General features: G+C 40.8%; 2 protein-coding genes across 2 annotated transcripts; both read right to left on the bottom strand.

Annotated features, from left to right (window-relative positions):
- Positions 1-201: 201 nt before the first annotated feature.
- Positions 202-465, bottom strand: lnc.lemp (lncRNA encoded micropeptide). Its single transcript, XM_085770402.1, has one exon. It carries the CDS (start codon positions 371-373, stop codon positions 203-205), a length of 171 nt encoding a protein of 56 aa, XP_085626528.1. The 5' UTR covers positions 374-465; the 3' UTR covers position 202.
- Positions 466-1,559: 1,094 nt separating this feature from the next.
- Positions 1,560-12,084, bottom strand: scml4 (Scm polycomb group protein like 4). Its single transcript, XM_085770918.1, has 6 exons — positions 11,809-12,084; positions 7,946-8,148; positions 6,655-6,784; positions 3,780-3,980; positions 2,901-3,046; positions 1,560-2,701 (listed from the first exon to the last, which is right to left on the bottom strand). Exons 1-6 carry the CDS (start codon positions 12,047-12,049, stop codon positions 2,576-2,578), a joined length of 1,047 nt encoding a protein of 348 aa, XP_085627044.1. The 5' UTR covers positions 12,050-12,084; the 3' UTR covers positions 1,560-2,575.
- Positions 12,085-19,435: the final 7,351 nt, after the last annotated feature.

Raw genomic sequence — 19,435 nt, 5'->3', positions numbered from 1 at the left:
ATAGATCCATAGTGTCAGTCTGAAACAAGCTGTCCTACACAGATGACCTATTTGAGACAATAAAGCTCACAGACTAATAATTTAGTTATTAGCCTATTTCTTTATGCTCAAAACATGTGCATTCCTCTACTACGACTACAGACTCACCAAAGAATCACAGGCCCAAGTTCTACCCATAGCTACACACATTTGACTTTACCATTCAAGCCAAGTCGATCTTCTTCTGAGTCTCTGACAGTTTGTCTTGCAGCCGTTTCTTCCTCCAGTCCAGGAACTTCCTCCTCATCCTGTTGGCCTGCCAGCCCGCCAGGAAGCCGGCGGCGAAAGACACCGCCACGGCCACTTGTAGTGTCCTCTCCGAGACCTCTGCCATGTTCACCTCTGTCTGACAGATGCACACATTTGTGTAAGCCGCATGAAATTATCAGCCACACTCATACAGGAAGTGAATCGTTCGTACTCACGCGATAACACAGGAACGGTAATCCCGCGCTCTTCAAAGTAAAAGTCGAGGGCACACAACTACCAAAATGATACTATTACTATTACTATTACTATTACTATTACTAATACTAATACTAATAATAATACTAATACTAATAATACTAATAATACTAATAATAATAACCTTTTAGCATTGACAGACAAGTCAGGGTTAATTTAAAAACACGTTTATTTTGAGTAGGTAAATAGTGGTTAATCAAAGTAAAAAAAGAAAGTAAGGTCAAAAGGAAGTACAAATTCATTTAACATGGGTCACAAGTGTGTTAAAAAAAGAAAAGAAATATGAAAACATGTTTGAAGCTGTTTAAGTGTGGGGAACCAGCTCTTGTGCAATGCACTTCCCTCATTTCTTACTCACCATTGAATTCCAGTTATATAATTGAGCTCCCGAAAAAGAGGTTTAAAAAAAACCCCCATAGCTCACAAAAGCTGGGGACAATTCATGACGTACAGAAAGAATTCACACAGACATAGACATACATGCATGTTCATCACACAAGTCTGTCTGAGGCACACAGACTTTAACAAATTAAACACTCAGAACACAAAATACCAAAGCGAGTAATGAGAACTGTACAGAAGGATTTAAAAAAAAAAAAAAAAAAGCATTTTGAAAATCTGTCATATACTGCATGAGATTGAACATTTACTTGTTAACAAGCTGCTGTTTGTACAATTGTAAATGAAATAAACTGTAACTGGTGGATTAAAAAAAAACTGTTATATTAATGCTGAAGAAAATTTCATCTGTCATCTCTCACAGTTTGGAGGTGAACATTGGTTTATTCTTTGATGACTGAGGAGGTATTGCATGAGAGGAGTGTAAACCGTAGCCTTGTGCACCTTAAGCCACACAGAGATAGGCATGAAGTGTATGAGAAGAGTGAGTGAGTGTATGAGAAGTGTTGTGATTGTAGTGGCAGCAATGGTTTCAGTGAGCACCAAGTTGTGTGTGGGTTTATAACAAGTTGCTGTTGCTTACACCATTTTGCAACTCTCTTAAATACTAAGACGGCTACAAAGTGGCCTGCAACTCAGTATAGTCATTTTAAAACTAGCAAATGTAACATGATATGCAATCATTGGGAACAATTAACACAGTGTGATCTTTAGCACCTCTGCTTAGTAAAAAGCCTTATGGTTTCACTGTAACTGAGCTGTGGTTTGTGGTAAAAAAAAAAATCCAACTTAGTGTCACGTTTCATGGTGTTGAGATACATGACTTTTTCTAATGCAGTTAACGTCTTTCAGTATAAAGAGAAAACAAAGCTAAATGAACAAGGATTTGTCACTTATTGTCGAGAATAATTCCTCTTAAGATGCATCCAGCTGTTGATGCTCAGTGGATATACTTAAGAATGAATCTAAGGATCATTGGCTTTGAAAATCTGCTCTGCCTGCTGACACATCTCTTATGCTTGGCAGCTGTGTCCCCACAGTGATAGTGCAGCTCTGTGGTTGATTTTTTGGAGATGTTTTTGAACACAGTAGGTTTCACTAATAAACTTAATAAAGAGTGTTTGAGATACCTACTTAAACATTCTCACCGGTTTGGAACAAAACAGATTATCTATCTTAAAAGACAGCAGCTTCTTCATTACGTTTAAATATGCGACTGAGGTAAAGCACCATACTGGTTTATAAAGATCCCTGTCTTAGTAGATCTTCAGAGGTGTTGATACTGTGTCCAAGATTAAGATCTGAACACATCCATGCTGTTGAAAGTTAGATATAGTTAAGTTATTACAGGTCACACTTCAGTGTACAGTAGCTGCCATCAGTGTGGAGCTGAACTATTTACAATCTAAAGCCATTCAGTTCTCTAATAAAATGAACATTAAATTATAAAAAATGTATCCTTAAACTGCAAATAGTCTTAATATGTACAGTCAACGTGTCCGATTTGTCAACAAAATGTCGGTGCAGATGCAGTAAAAGCCACCAAGTGTGTAATCCGAATCCCAAAGACGCTCATTATCTATTGCTGATGGTTGAGAAAGTCCGAGAGAGTCAGCAGCACTGGTTCAGTTTTAGTGATCAGTGATCAGGAGTTTGGCTCCTCGGCAGAAAATCACAACCGATTCTGTTTAAGCCTGTCGATGTGGTAACAGAGTTTAAGTGCGGGCCCCAGCTTCAGTCCCAGGTACTTCATCATCATCTCACTTTTCAGCAGGAGCAGAGCGTCTCCATCTATCTCCTGAAACACATCACAGAGCCGCGTTACCACTAGAATCCACAATACATCACATAACGTGGTGAACTTCACGAGCACAACAATAAAAACCTTACAAATCTTACACCCTGACATATGCAGGTTTGTTCCAACACATTTTGTATTGCAGCATCAGTCATTGACAAGGGCTGTCTGCAATATAAAGGGTTAGGGTTGGACTTACATGCTTCCTGAAGGCTTCAGCGTGAGGTCCTAGGGCTTGGGGGTCAGCGTCTTTAATAAACCAAACCACCTCCTCCACACCCCAGCTGGAGGGGTCTTTGTCAGCAGGACGCTTGCACTCTCCAGAGTCTGGCATAGGCATGTAACCTATGAAGCACAGGGACAGTCAAGATGTCATGTTCAAATGCTCAATATTATTGGGATCCAGTTGGGTTTATTTGCTTTCTTCGACTTAGAAGATCAATAGAGCTCTCATGCCTGGTAATGAAGAAGCTACGGCTAGGAGAAGGTTAGCTTAGCCTGCTGTTTCCACCTGACTCTGTGTGAAGTCAACACAAGGATCCAACCAGCACCTGTACAGCTCACAAACTCATGTTAACTAATACTGTCTTATTGGTTGAAATTTGAAGAAAAAAGAATATATAAAAACAAACATTTGTGGTTTTATAGTATGTTTGTTGAGTTTTTCCAGCATTTTGACTTTAGCAACAAGAAACAATATAGACTGAGATTCTAGGAAGAATCTCTCTGGTTCAAAAAGACTTTCTTTGGGGTTTTTCAGAGTATTGTTTAATTTATGAGCTTGACTGATTGGATGTCTGCTCCTGGGCAAGACCATGATGGCAATCCTATCTCGACATACCTGTAAGAATAAATTATGTTATCCTACGTTAACAAGATAACTAGAGAGAGAGGGTGATGTCAGTAAAACACATTTGGCACCACCACTGTGCCAAGCAGGTTAGCAAATAATTAGCTAATTATGCACCATTGCAGTGATGGACAAAATAGATGTATACTTTTAATGTATTTATTTATGTGGTCTTGGTTACAAAAAACCATCTGACCATACACGGCACACGTTATCACACAGCCTTACCATTTCTGTTCCCGTCCTGGAAGCTTCCTGGGCTTGATGCTTTTCTGCACACGGCCACTGGGGTGGAACAACTGCTCCCACGATAGGCGTAAGTGTGCTTCGTTGGGTACTGTGATGTCATGACATTGAAGGCGGAGTCGCTAGGATCTACAGCGTAGCGCTTTGAGTCGCATAAATAGTCATCAGGCATTGGTGTCTCTGCTGAAGGAGGGGAGACAGGAAGTCATCATCATTAAAGCCAGGTTCATGAGGAAAGGTCAGTAGGTCAAAGGTTTCACTCACCCTGTAAAATATCTCAACACAAAATTTTGTCCATGGTGTTGCATGAATGTAACATAATCAATGGCAACTTTTTGTAACAATTACTGATTAAAGGGATAGTTCAACATTTTGGCAAATTCGCCTATTGCCATAATCCCTATAGTTATAGGGCTAGGTTCATTACCTTTAATTATCGGTGCACGTTGTTTTGATAGATAGATAGATAGATAGATAGATAGATAGATAGATAGATAGATAGATAGATAGATAGATAGATAGATAGATAGATAGATAGATAGATAGATAGATAGATAGATAGATAGATTGATTGATTGATTGATTGATTGATTGACTGATTGATTGATTGATTGATTAACAAAGTGGTTGTTGCACCACTTTACAAAGTCCATCAGAGCTGGCCCATGGTCGACCTCATCTTCCTTGAGAAGACTCATTAACACTGTGTCACCCGCAAATTTCAGAAGATGCCTGTCCTCGTGGTGGCTCCTGCAATCGTTTGTGTAAAGAATATACAATAGGGGGGACAGGACGCAACCCTGTGGTGAGCCTATGGAGGACAGCTTCATTTGGGAAAGGGCACCATTGGCCCCTAAGTTAAAAAATCCAACACCCATTTCACCAGTCCAGCATCAAGATTAAAATCCGACAGTAGTTTGGTGACTAAAATATGTGGCTGGATTGTATTTTAAAAGATGACGAGAAGTCTACAAATAAAAGCCTTGCTTGAGTTTTTGTGCCATCCAGGTGCTTGTGCAGTTAGCTGAAGAGAGTGATGGTCGCATCAGGGGACAGGGGACATTGTACCATTCACCTCCATTGTGTTCGCTGAGCAGCTCGCGTCTCTGCCCAGCGGATTTCAAAACAACATGCCCCAATAATTAAAGGTAATGAACCTAGCCCTATAACTATAAGGATTATGGCAATAGGCAAATTTGCCAAAATGTTGAATTATCCCTTTAAATATCAGGTCAGCATTTCAATAATACCCTTCCCATCAGCATTTGTGTTTAATGCTAATTAGCAACCGTTAGCATAGTACTTGACAATGCACTTGTGTCCACTAATGTAAGCATTTAGCACAAAGGACTGCTGTGGCTAAATCTCTGCAGATTTCATGTGCTACATTATACCACAGTTATATTTTTCATGTTCTTTCGATACAGAGAAATAAATACAATGCTAATCTCTGGGTAAGCTACGCTAAAACCCCCTCAGCCTGTTACTGTATGGATGTGAAACAGCTGAGAGGTAATTCCTCTGAATCTGCCTCCTTTGTGCTAACCGTTTTTCAGCTTGTCAGTAAGGTGGATGCCTGCTGCTTATGCCAGAGCTGGCTGCTTATGGATTTACCTGATGACAGATTTATAAAGTGGAAACACTCCACTGGCACGATTAAACAATGTGCAACACTGAGGTCAAATCTCTTATTGTTTTGTTATTGTATGTTTGTTTTGTTTGTATTTTATTGCCGTCTGCAAGATCTTTTACGTGATCTCTTCATGTGATTTGGGGCGGCTTAAATACTGATACGCAGAGATCCACTGTTTACTCAACTACCTTCATATCCCACAGCAAATGCTTAATATGTTAATGCTGAAAATACATATATATATAGTCATTTTTAAAATGGATAATAAACACAATTTCTACTCTGGTACATCTAAATGTAAGCAGTAAATAATATAAATTTGGTCATAATAATAATATTAACAACAATGATAATAAATATAAAATAAAATAAATAAATGGAAAAAAAATTGCAAGGAATTTATACAGTTCAGACCACATCCAAAATAATATCTCAAAAATACAGAGACTATTTTTGAAATGCGTCTCCAGTTCACCAGAGAAATCATTTACATATCTGTCTGGGTGGCACCACAGCGAGAAAACTGCTTTTAGTGTGTGTGTGTGCTTCTGTATGTCTACAGTGTGACATCAAACAGTTTCCATGATTTACAAGAACAAAGAGCAAACCCGTGGTCCTTGACACATGAGATTCCCATTCCCACCTCAAATACACTAAAGGCAATCTTTAAATATTTGCTTATTCAGAGCAGGACAGGCTTTGGGGAGAAAAGCAAAGAAAATAGAGAGCAAGACAGATAGGGTGGCTGTGTGAAATATGTGTGTGTGTGTGTGTGTTTTTTGTGAAATATTAAAATATGTCTTTCTCCAGGGGCAAAGCAGGAGAGAAAAGCTCAGCGGTAAGACTCAAAGAGAATATGAAAGATGGTATGTTTGGGTTATGTTTGAAGGCATTTATTTCTCATTTTATAGCACGTAAACATTGGCACTAATCCTACAGACGCTAGTGCTGTTTCTGATTCAACATGCACACGCACATAAGAGTCACTGTTTTACATCTAAAAGCACATCTCCTCACAGAGAACAAGTGATTGGTGTGTTTGGAGAACAAAGAAAAACACCATGTTGACACTTGTGAAGACACAAGTGCGTGTTTCGTGCTGAATTACAGTCATAGTCAGAGCAGGGACAAAGAAGATAAGATACAAGAATAATTCATTTTTCATTTTTTATGGGATAGAGGAGGTTGTAAAGGTTGTAAAGGTTGAGATGGCGGCGGTGTTACCTGTTAGGGCCTGTGGCGTGGCAGAGTGGGGGACAATAGCTGCGTCCTGTGGGATGGAGCCCATCTCAGGTTCTGGTGTACTGTTGGGAGGAGAGTTGGCCAGTGGGGACATCACCATCCTGGGCTTCAGCTACAAACACACACACACACACACATCAATGGTGTTCCAGTAGAGCTGTAAGTCTGTATTCATGCTGTATTGAAATTACATCCTTACAGTACCTCCAGTGAAGAATAAAATGCTTCGGCTAGGGAATGCTACACTAGCAAATTTAGCTGAGGCTAAAATATATCCTCAGATCCACTCAGATCAGGATTTAAAGCAAAATGAGGGGTCTCAAATTGGCACTGGTGGCAAAACAAAGGCGCTATTAACAGTAGCCTTGTTCTCCAACAAGCATCGAATATCATTGCTGTACCAATAATATTGTAGCTATCAGTTCTAGAGCCAATACCATGGTACGATTTTGGACCTTGATTGCACCCCTCCCCCTCCCTATCAACACAATACCAGTGCCAATACCAATTGCATTACCATTCATTAAAGTAACACCAACCGTAAGAATTTCACTATTAGCAGTGTCAATAAAAGCAACAGCAACAAGGTACCCTGTGAATGTTTTGAAAAGTAGGTCTCTGTCTAAAAAAAAAAAAACAGGAAGCCACTGACTAGCCGTTAGTGAAAGTGGTGCAACAACAGCTTTAAAAATAAAAGTGCCAACAAAAAAAGCTGAAAACTGCTAGCCGACGTAAACAGGAACACAAACAACACAGGTGCTCAAGTTATTTATGAATCCGTGTTGTGAATGCTTCATGAGGAAGGAAATGCTTTCAACATTTCAAGAAACACACAGTGCAGTTTGGAGAGAAAAAATAAAACTGAATGAAAATATATACAAGAAAGTAACAGGGGGACCTTTAAAGAGCTTTAATGTCGACAGAGGAGATTTTTTTAGTCATCCATCTCACACGTACTGGGTGGAAAAGATCTTGGTTTTAATCAATACTGCTTTAATCAATACAACAGTGCACTTGTACTGCAAGTAACTGCAAAGTTTGTCTCAGGCTTTGAGTCAATTTCACACATAATTACACTGATTGGGCCCTGAGCACTGTCAAAAGACCTGACCTGTAGTCAATTCTGTACCTGAATGCATCCTGTTTTGGAAGCTCCTGTTGCTTTCACTATTGCAGCCTGTGTAGACACTGTTTGACTCTCATGGCAAGTTAATAATAGTAATTTCTTTTTTAAAAAAGATTGAAAATGAAAACACAACAATGCTTGACCGACCTTAAAGCCAGGTTTCCTGCCTCTCTTCTTCGGGACTTTGAGGGGCGACAGAGCTTCTACGTAGTGAGTCTGGAACTCCAGCTTTCGGATGGGGGGCCGCCCTCTCTTTCTGCCAGGTACTTTACCCTGGGGCCCCGCTATAAACTGTGGGCCAGGAGTGGGAGTCTGCATTTCGGAGCCGACAGACAGGGCACTCATCAGACCTGACAGAGACAGAAAGATTATTGAATAGAGAGTAACAGGAAGCGGTAGCTTTAAAGCGCACGCACCACTGCCTTGGCTCCAAACTGGAGCGGAAACTTAGATGTACATGTGAGAGACTCAGACTACCCCCTCCTCACAGAGAGAGAGAGAGAGAGGGAGAGGTGGAGAGAGAGAGAAACTATAGGAAATAGAAACAAAGCAACATAAAGCTTTGTACTCTACCATACCCCTCCCCCTCTCCAGCTGCAAAGATTGCAATAAATATCATTACTGCACAGAGAGAGTGTGTGTGTGTGTGTGAGAGAGAGAGAGACAAAGACACACACACACACATACACACATAGAGGAAGTGAAAGCAAAGCGTGTGTACTTGCAGCACCCACACAATCAAACAATCAATCAAATGCACACACACACACACACACCACACACACAGAGCGGTGGCTGCAAGTGTTTGTCTTACTATTCATCCACATGGCCCTGACTTTCACAATAAACCCCCTCTTTCAAATGACCTCTCCATCATTTCATTCATGCAACACAATCCCTTACCTGGTACGGCCCTTTAACATGAAGAGGTTAATGTTGCACTCAACCAGCAGCAGCAGCCGCCTTGTACCTCGTACGACTCTTTCATTTCTATCAGCTGCTAAATAATGCACACATCTGGCCTCAGCGCAGACAGACAGACTGGCAACTGTTACAGAATAAAAAAGCCTTCTTCCTGTGATGACAAATACTTGGTCATGGCAGAAAGAGGGGCAAACAGGAACAGAGACAGACAGAACACGTGAATATGCATGACCCACCCCCCCCTCCTACCTCCACTCCCCCCCAACCCCCACCCCCACCCGCTCCATCCTCTTTCTGCTCCTCGGACCGAATCACACAGAAAAAAAACACGTCAAAGATGAGCCCCCCCGAACGCATCGTTGTGAGCTTTGCCTACCATGCACACAGCCGTCTGCTGATCAATGTCTGTATGATGATGCTTCACTCCAGCTGCAGGTTTTTTGTGGATATTCCCCTGATGGATCTCCAGCAGTCTGCCTCTACTGTTCTCTGCTGCTGCTGCTGCTACACTTTCAAGACACCGGCAACTCTGCACATCTCTCTCTCTCTCTCTCTCTCTCTCTCTCTCTCTCTGTTCCTCAATCTCCGTCTTCCACCGAAACATCCCCCTCCTCCTCCCCTCCCACTTCTACCCTAACCCCCTCTTCCTCTGTGTCCCCTTTCGGTTGTCATAGCAACACGCCTCTAACATCCCGCGGCAACTGGCAGACGTGCTGAGCTCAGAGCGACGTCTGTGTGTGTGTGTGTGTGTGTGTGTGTGTGTGTGTGGGGCTGTAATGTAATTACAGTTGCCGCAGCTCAGGATTTTTCTCGTCCCTCTTCAAAAAAAAAAAAAAAAAGGCTTAGAGCAAGTGACAAGGTATTCAAGCTGTGCAGTGTTTCGAGCTACAAGCGTTCACGTTGCAAACTGTAATCAATACTGTAGTCATTTCTGAAGGAATTAAAATTTAAAAAGAAAAAAAAAAGGGAAAAATATACCAAAATCTAATTATAATAAATATTTTAACTACTCTTAAATACTTGAACTTTTCTCCAACGACTACATATTGGTTCTTTTGTAAACATCAAAAAGGTTAAAGGAGAAGCCCTTCAGGATTACTCTGCTGCTTCTGTTTGTGATAAAAGATCATATTTTCTGTCAAAACTCACTGCCTTCCCTGTATTTATACACTTCCTCTGTCTTTGTGTCAGTCCGTGCACGCTGCTTTTGTTTTATCTATAATGAAAAAAACACACATGGAAAGAAAAGACCAGCCAAAGGCAAGGTTGTGAGTGATTTCCCTGCTGAGGCGCAGGTATTAAAAGAGAGAGAGAGAGAGAGAGAGGGGTGGAAAAAAAAAGAAAAAGCAGGCTCCTGAGTGCTTATTTGCTCTCATACGCTACAAGTGTAGAGTACAACTCAGGGCTTTACTCCTCGTATTGATTAGTTACGCTCAGGTTGCTGTATACGAAGCCGCATTTGTGGGTTTTAACACTCAATCAAAATCAGGTTAACCTTTCAAAGGGGGGGATCAAACGCCCGCGTGCCCTCGCTCGTACGCACAGCCGCCAGCGTGTAAAGAGATTTGTCAGGAGTGGGCTATAAAGCGGTCGCTCACGAGATGCCTTAACACTGAATGTGACAGGCCAGGCAAATTGTATTGTTTCACTGCTAGGAGCCGTTACATGATAATAAAAACAGAGACAATAAACAGCAAGGTCAGGACAATAAGGCTATGATACTGAGTACTGGCACACATTCACTCACTTAATCTGCAGTGACCGTGATCGTAGGAGGCCTGTGTGTGTGTGTGTGTGTGTGTGTGTGTGTGTGTGTGTGTGTGTGTGTGTGTGTGAAGGAAGGGACCCATAAATCATAAAAGTAATTACACAGTAAGATTAATCCTGATGCCCCTCCTCAATCAGTCCTGTCCCATTACGGAGCATCACGTAACATACAGAGACAGACTGAGAGAGAGCAGATAATCATCTTTTACTTAAAAAGAATTGGATTGGGCGGGGGGCTAGGGGTGGGGGGGACCCATTAACACTGACTGACAATATGAAACAACACCATTTTTTGCAGGCGAGAGAGGGGGGTAAAGCTTTGCACCACCGTGCCACACTCTCACACAATACATTTGGGAGCTCAGCCTAATTTGTTTATGGCTAATTAAGCAATTAAGCAATCAGTGAACCCCTACACCCAATTTTATTTTGAGACTACAGGATATGTCGTCGGCTCCTTTTGGAAGCCAAATGTCCGAGGAAGGCAGTGGAAAGCTGTTGGAAAGCCCTGGTGGTGTTGTGGCCACAGTAATGCAGCAATGATCAGCAATGATTAGCATAACTTAATCACTAGCTTCGGGGGATGGAGATTTGTATCTGTTTTCACTTATGCAGAGGGGAAACTGCAATGAAGTGAGTTATGCTATTGCCTCTCTAAACTGCACACCTTCACTCATAAACAGTCTAAACACACACACACACACAGACATACACACACAATAAAATAACTGCATTTTAAGTAGAAACTATATGCCCTTGTCTGACTGCAGAATAGATGAATAGATCTTTGTGTGTGTGTCTGTGTGTGTGCTTCTGCATGAGTGTGTGCGTGTGTTCTGTAATCAATGTAACAATGTAACAACCCCCCTGAATTTATTTACAGCTCAGGCAGGGCGTCACCATGGTAACAGACAGTGAAATCGGATCCTGCGCCAGAGTCATGTGATAAGGTGGGAATAAATAAACGCATAAACAGCAATGTGTGTATTAAATAGGCACTCTCACGTGCGCGCGCGCGCACACACACACACAAGCGCGCGCGCTACCCCTCCTTATCTCCACTGAGACCCTTCATAAACACAACACACTCGAGGAGAAAGGGAAGGTGAAGAGGATGGCTCTTTTCATCAGCTTTGTGTCAGGGGGGAAAAAAATGGGATAATGTGATAAACCACATCCAGGAGTAGGCCTAAATATTAACTGCCCTCTTCTACAGACACACACACTCTCACACACATCAACAATGTTTAAATAGACTACACACATTAGAAATTAGGCTTCTGTGTGGTAGCTGCACAGCAGAGATTCACTTTTCTTACTTTGTGCGTGGGTGTCAGGGGCGTGGCTCCCTAGTCTCCGCCCACCTGGCTCTGACTCTTCTGTCTCTAGGTCGACCAGCTGCCAGCAGCCTCGTCCCCGGTTGTCGCGGTGATCCAGACGCAGACGCAGGCGCACACCCTTGCTGAGGACACCGGGAAACCAGGTAACAGGCGCAGGTGGAGGCGGGCCCAATTCCAGGTGGGAGTCAGAGTTGAAATCCTGCCCTCGTTGCAATCTCATGCCCTCGCAGCCCGCCCACGTAGGGGGAGAGACATCACACTGGAAAGAAAACATCATTTAGACATCTGCAGGCAGGATGTGCTTCTGTTGGCTTACTTTTTTAATAGACTTAAGATTAATGCATGACTATGATCATCTTCACAAATTAATATTACTTTTATGATCTTTTACGCCTCAATGGAAGTAAAAAACTAATGCTAGGCCATAAGCAACCATAACTAGTACAATAAACATCCAGCTAGTTTGATTTAGCAATGACTTCCTCAATAACAGTCTTCCCTTGTAGAAATTAAGTAATGTCGTAAAAAGTATAAATGTGGATACATTGTTAAAGTTGACTGGTGCAAAGATTGGTTATGTGTTCAATGTGATGATGACATTTAACGTCTCCAACAGCCTCTACAGTCTAATTTAGCAACTTGTTAGCAACCGTCTCAGGACCTCGACTGAGGTGATAACTGATTTTTATATCCTAAAATAAAACAAGTTGAAAATGTCTTGAGCTTGTGTTAACAAAGACCTTATTTCAGGCAACAAAGACCTAGACATCATGATGAAGAACTCAGAAGTGCTAAAACGCTTAAGTGCTCAGATTCCCTACTGCATCACTTCATACTGTGTTTCATATTATATATAATGTAAAAACACATTACATGGGTCCAATGGCCTGCTGTCAAATGCAAATATATACAGTTTTTTTTATGAATCTGAATTCTATCAATCACCCTTCACTCAAACAAAGTACTCCATCATTTCATTTCTCAATATTAATCACATCTTGTAAAAATTAATTCCAGATCGTTCAATGGTTGGCAGACAAGGATATAGAGAGAAAATAGACGGGGAGAGCGGAAGGAGCATTAAAAAACTAAAAGAAATTGAGGGGGAGGGGTGTGTGTGTAATTATATCACTTTGCATTCAGAGGTCAAAGAAATAAACTGGAGGCTAATAGGAGAATAGGGCTTTACTAATGATAAAAGTATTGAGCACAATGTGTCTATTGTGCTGTAAAGTGAATGCAATTTGGTCTCTGGGCACTGGATTTACTGATTAACTTTAACTAAGCTCTCAGTCTCCTCCATATTGGATGGAACAAAGGCGACGAAGATGAGAAAGACGGAAGCTGAGAAACTTATTAGAGCTGATGGAAACGTACACATTATCGCCCTGTTACTCTGCTCTGAGAGCAGATCTTATTTTCTTGTTTGATGGTTGTTAGTCGTGCAGTTATTACCCAGGGCTTTATTTACCACCTTCAGGCTGGAGGTGGGGGGGGAAAGAACAATTCTTGCCTTTTTTTTTGCTAATTTGAAGGTTAAATGTTGAGTTTCAGCATCAGAGGTTCAGCATGAGCTCTAAAGCCTTCAGTCTCATCACAAAAATGTTATTAATTAAAAACAGCTAGTGGTATTTATAAAAAGACAAAGACTTCTTCATTCCAAAGAGCTCTAAGGATTATGAGCAGATACTCCAAGAAAAGAAAAGAAGGAGTTCTGCTCTATTACAAAAAACAAGGAATTGGGGTTCATTCTCTGGGAACCATGAATGTCTGAAAATAATTTTGTATAAGTCTCCATGGTAGATGTTGAGACGTCTTGGTGGCGCTAGATTAAAAATTAATGCGTAGCGTAACCAGAGTGATTAGTGAGAACCATGTACCGAATTTCAAGACAATTTACCCAATAACTGCTGAAACATACTGCCAAAATACAAAAAAAGCGCTAAAGTAAAGGTCAAGTTATCACCAACATAATTACAATTCATCCTCTGGGGATCATGAATGTTTGTGCAAAGTTCCATTAAAGGCCACTGAATAATTGTTATATAAAGTGGTAAACTGACTGACCTACAGACCATTAGGCAGACTCATGTTACTCAAAAAAACACAAAAAGCTATTTAGTTAAATATAAAGGCAGGAATATAACTTGAACTCTAAACCTTAAGGAGCAAACAATGAAGAGACAGAGGTATAAAGATGTCAGGGATAAAATAGACGGAGAGCAAATGAGAGAAAGTAAAAGGATGCTACTGTGAAACATATTGTAAGTTTCATCCGGTGGATGAACAAAAACAGAAAATTCACTGTGGTGCTTTTTGTTTATTGTCTGTTTAAAAAATATTTAAATGAATAGAGAAGTCAAAGAAGGAGGTATAAAAAGAGAGAACACAGAAAAGAAGTGGGGCAATAAGAGGAATGAGTGAAGAGCTTATCAGTGCTGAGCTGTCAGATTGATCAGGTTGGAGATGAAAAACAATCAGCCTTCAACTGCAATATTTCACATTTACCAAAAAAAATCAGAAACATCAAAGAGTTATCTTTGGGGAAAAAAAAACATGAAAGAAGATGGTTCCTTCACACAAACACACAAATACAAGGCAGCTATCTGAAGCAACCGGAGTGATAGACGTTAGATTTGATGAAACAGAATGTAACCCATCCAACGCACACACACACACATGCACACACACACACACACACACACAGGAGACTGTCTCTGGGCCCTGGGTCCCATGAGAGCGGAAAACTACTTCATCTTACCACTTTACCCAAACACTTGTGGCCTGGAGCTCTGCCAGGAGTGAAGCTACTGAGGAGATTTCTTTAACAAAATCAAAAATGCATGGACACACACACACACACACACACACACACACAGCTGCACTCCGTTCCCATAAGCTTTGGAATATACAGTAGTGAAGGAGGGAGCACCTGAGATGCTTGAAAGAAACTCAAATCTCATGGCTTCAGTTTTTCAGTGACTTAAGTTGCCTACAGGACAACACTCTCCACATTATGTTACAGCTGTTCTGCAGTCAGACCACAGCTTGAGTTAGAGTGAAAATATTTACCAGAGACTTAAATAAATTGTAAATCTTGGTAGATGGGGCCATAAATTATGTGGGATGTTGCTTTCAGGTCTTAATAACAAAAATGCTGCTCCATTTCCATCGAGATATGAAATGTGTGAATCAACAGAGCACATTTTCAAACAGTTCACACATTTGCAAGTTTCATGTCCATAAGTTCTGGTTTGATCACAGTGTACAGTTAGATAATTACTGGATTTAGAGATGTAACTAACAATTAACAATTATACTAACAATTATGTTGATGAATCATTCAGTTTGGTCAGTGAAATGTGTGAAAAAGGTGAAAATGTCCACTGCAATTTCTCTCAGCAAAACATATTTTATTCATAATTTATGTTTGTTTTTTTTTTGTGCAGGAACTCATCCACCACCATTTGTTCATCTTTTGATCACCCTTTGTTGCTATCATCAAATAAATTGAATCGAACAGATTGCTCCTGTGTTTGAATGTGCACACCACATTGCATGTTCACTGAACCGGCACCACTAAACATATTTTTTTCAATCACAGATTGTTATTAAAAAATCAGATACAATATGGAAATGTGTGGCATTTGTCTGAAATCATTACCAAAATTAAACTGGTTGCTGATTGATTTCTTTTCTCCTCAGTCTGGGTTACACAAAATCAAAAGATCCATTCATGTGTGCCTTTGGAAACTCTTCATGGAGCATATTCACGTTATAGTACAATTTCATCAGCTTTCTCATTGTACACAACAGCCTCTGTCTGCACAGGTTAAGTTGTGTTTACCAAAAGGCCTTTTCATTTTGTTCTATAGGGCCACAGCAGATGTGCCACCCTGAAATCATTTCCCTAAGAGAGCTCTCTCAAATGTTGCCTGACAAAGGTGAAAGAGGCTCAAACCAAACAGTGGGGTGTCTTTGTGGTTGTGCTGTATTGACAACTGTGGGCTATTTGTCTTTTGTCACAGTCAGCTTTTAGTGTTTGTAAAGAAAACATAAAATGCCCTTTCTCCATACAAAGAATAAACATTTCTGGATTCTCTGTACACATTTTCCATTTTTTGTGTAGTGTGTAATAAACACAGATGATGGTGTGTGTTTGGTTTTGCAAGAAGAGTTTTGGTGAAAGTAGTTTGATATTCACAGTTTTGGAAAAAGTATAAAAGGTTTCAAGAAAAGTGTCTTCCTCCAATAGTAACAGTAGTATTGGGCCTTGGTTTTAGATCTGGGGCCTCCACTACCAATGCAGTGTTTTTGATTTCAGGGTAAAATATTTTGATAAGGATGGAGACAAAATTGAGATCAAAATGAAATAAATCTTACTGCAGAAATTGTGTCCTTAGCCTTTACTCTTCCTTTGTGCAGAAACACTATTTTTCAAAGCTTCAACTACATTTTCTTTTGTATGATGATGTTTTTGAATCCACTGACCTCCAGTGGCCTGGCTTCCGGCCCAAAGTCACAGGCCAAGATGTTCTGGCAGATATGAATGCAGAGTGATAGCTCTTGGTGGTGTGGTGTTCTTTACAATTTGCATGCTTTCCCAGTATCCATCTGTTATTCCAGCAACACACACACCGAGAGACACAAAATACCACCATCACTGCATGCTTGCATTACAACTCAAGCAAATTATGCGTGGTTGGTGCAGGGTTAACGGTTAACTGTCAGCAGTATATTCAAATTTATAGCATAAGATTAGGCCCATGGTTGAGAAGAGAGGGGAAAGGAAGAGAAGATGAAGCACTGTATTTGATAGATAAAGACAGGTGCACTCAAAATAGACAACTCCCTTGGGCCCCACTCTGTTATTAGGCTATCTGAAAAACACACTTTGTACCTGTCTGCGTTGAGGCAAACAAGAATTTATCAATATTTTGCATCAACTCATTGCAATCAACTTTTTGGGTGTGTTATCATGAGAAAATAATGCAACTGACCAAAATAATTAATTAAGGCACTACCATGACAACAAAAAAGAATCACAATACACGTGGAGATATTACCGGTAGCATGCAGTTTCTAATGACATTATTTTGGCACTGGGATTTAGTTTTCCTACAGAAACATACAGTGACAGTGACAAGTGGATTTTGACCTTGTTGTTAATAACCTACAATTAATCTTTTTTATTCACATGCCTTTACGTTCATTTTCGCGGTAGAGTCTGTAGTGCTTTACCTACCTCGGTGGTGGTGGTGGTGGTGGTAGCTCAGCGGCGGAAATCCATATCTCCACGGCCGGCTGTCAGGCAGGGAGCTCCGGCTTCGTTCAGACCGTGAGCCGGTGCATGTGGAGCGGAAGCACCAGCAGGACCGTCGGCCTGGATCAGTCCCGGTTCCACCCCTGCAGATGCGGGCAGGGCAGCGAGCGAGCACCGCGTCGGCAAACGAAGGAACAGTTTCAACAACCCGCAATACGTTTTGCTCGTAGATTTTTTGTTTTAGTGGTAGAGAGAGTTGTAACATCCTCAAGGGCGCAAGTTAGTGGGAAACAAACGTGAGTGAGAGTCGTTAACTGGGGGGAGGAGGAGGAGGAGGAGGAGGAGGAGGTGGAAGAGGGAGGTGGTGGTCGCGTCTCATTTACCTGCACTGGTTTGGTAGAAACTATGACACGTCAATAAAACAGAAGCTACCGACTGAAACTCAAATAGCTAGACGTGTATTTTAGCTGAGTCCTGATAAAGTAACGAAATTTAGTGTATAGTTTCCTGTTATTAATGAATTGCACCTCTTTTTTCACTTTGCTAACACAAATAGGTTATGCTACCAGTAGTTTCCATAAAAAAAAATTTGCAGCATATCCTGGAAAGATGTGTGTTATCTCTACAGTATTACCCTAAATTTGCAACAACAAAAAAAAACCCCACTGGCAGGGAATTCCCTCACCTGTTCAGTTGGTTTATCTTGAGCTGCTGTGGCAGCCATGATTGTTAAGACCCAGTTTATGAAGGAATAGTATGAAGCATGTGTCTAAAACATGATTTTGATGTGGGGACTGTTAGGGTGAAAACTGTCTAAACACTGAATATTTGCCTTTACTAACTGAGTTTGATATTGTGCCTACAAACAGATAAAACAGAACACCATTGTCTTAGGCTACTGACTGATGAGATAAAGCTGAACCTGTCTCTACTCAGATGGCCAAACTGCACACAGTTAGACAGTAGACTATCACCAGAACTTTAATTCTCCACTTTGACATTACTGATACTGAATATATCTCACTAATAATTGTTTTAAAACTTTTAGTAGATTGCACTTACACATTTTACCCATTTAAACAAGTTAGTCAGTGGTGTGAAACTTTTGTCTTTATGTAAGTTGTTCTATACATGAGCTGTTGTGTCCTGTTGAAGAATGAGAGGGAGTCAAGCATTAGCGCCGTGGTAGGAAGGGTTAACACATGGAGAGAGAGGAGCCAGGACATATAGAAAGATTTATATGTTTATGCTTTCAGTTTAGGTTAAGTTTAGTCTCATGTTTTAATTAACCTATTGTGTCTTATATTTTTGACTACCATTGAGTTTAAAGACAACTGAAACTTGTAGCCTAAGCAAACCAAGATTTGTGTAGAGCTTAATTCATAATGCAATGAGTACTACCAGTATCTGTTTGATCATTCAGAGGCAAGTTGAGAGCACACAGAGCCACAGTGAAAGGAAAACATCTCCAAGGCCGAAGGGAGCAGAGGATGAGAGGCCTGTGAGCCCTGCTGAATGAAGTGAAGTGAATTGTGAGGAAGAGGATCTGTATTATCTGCCTTGGACCCTCTGGGATGGAAAATTTACATCAGAGTAGGGAGGGTTTTGTTGTGTTTCAGGTCCAGAGGTTTGAGAGTGCTGGGAAGATGGGACCAACCTGTGCCAGCCTGAGGGCACCAACGTCTAAGTCTAAACCACAGCCACTCCCCACCTGTTTTTGACCAAAAAGAATTACTGTAATTACACACACATAGTGCGTAGTATTAAAAAAAACGCTTTTGTCTTGAGCAGATGACAGAGAATTCTCGCTCTCCTGGGATGATGATTGCAGCTAACTGCTTGTGGACTGCGATTTCTTGAACAGGAGAGGTTTTTTTTTGTATCTGATTCGTTTGATGATCCAATTTAATAAATAGTTAACCGGAACGTCATTGTTTGTCCTCTCTTGGAATAAACGAACACGCATGTCAGTTTTCCTGTTTTTTCAACCTGACAGGACCTTCCACAAAACAAGGTCACAAGAGTAAGAAACAAAGCTAGGCTGATGTGTAACTCGGTGGAGCAAGTTCCCCAACATTTTTTAATCAAATAAGCTCAATGCACAATTAGCTCCACACCTGTCTAGTTAAGCCATGATCACAAAGATTTAATTACAGGTCAAACTCATATTATTGCAATCAGGGCCGCTGCTAGGAATTCTGGGCCCCCTGAAAGAATACTAAAGTGGGCCCCTGACTTTTCCACATTTTTTTTCAACTACGTATGTATTATCATTTTTTATTTAGCCTACTTTGTTTCGATGCTAATGCAGCATTACTATGAGTATTAGTCAGGGTCTAAGCT

Source organism: Trachurus japonicus, chromosome 24 (genome assembly GCF_045865225.1).
Source record: "Trachurus japonicus isolate A0001 chromosome 24, Traja_1.0".
Taxonomy (NCBI): Eukaryota; Metazoa; Chordata; class Actinopteri; order Carangiformes; family Carangidae; genus Trachurus; species Trachurus japonicus.
This window is presented reverse-complemented; position numbering and strand designations above follow the sequence as displayed.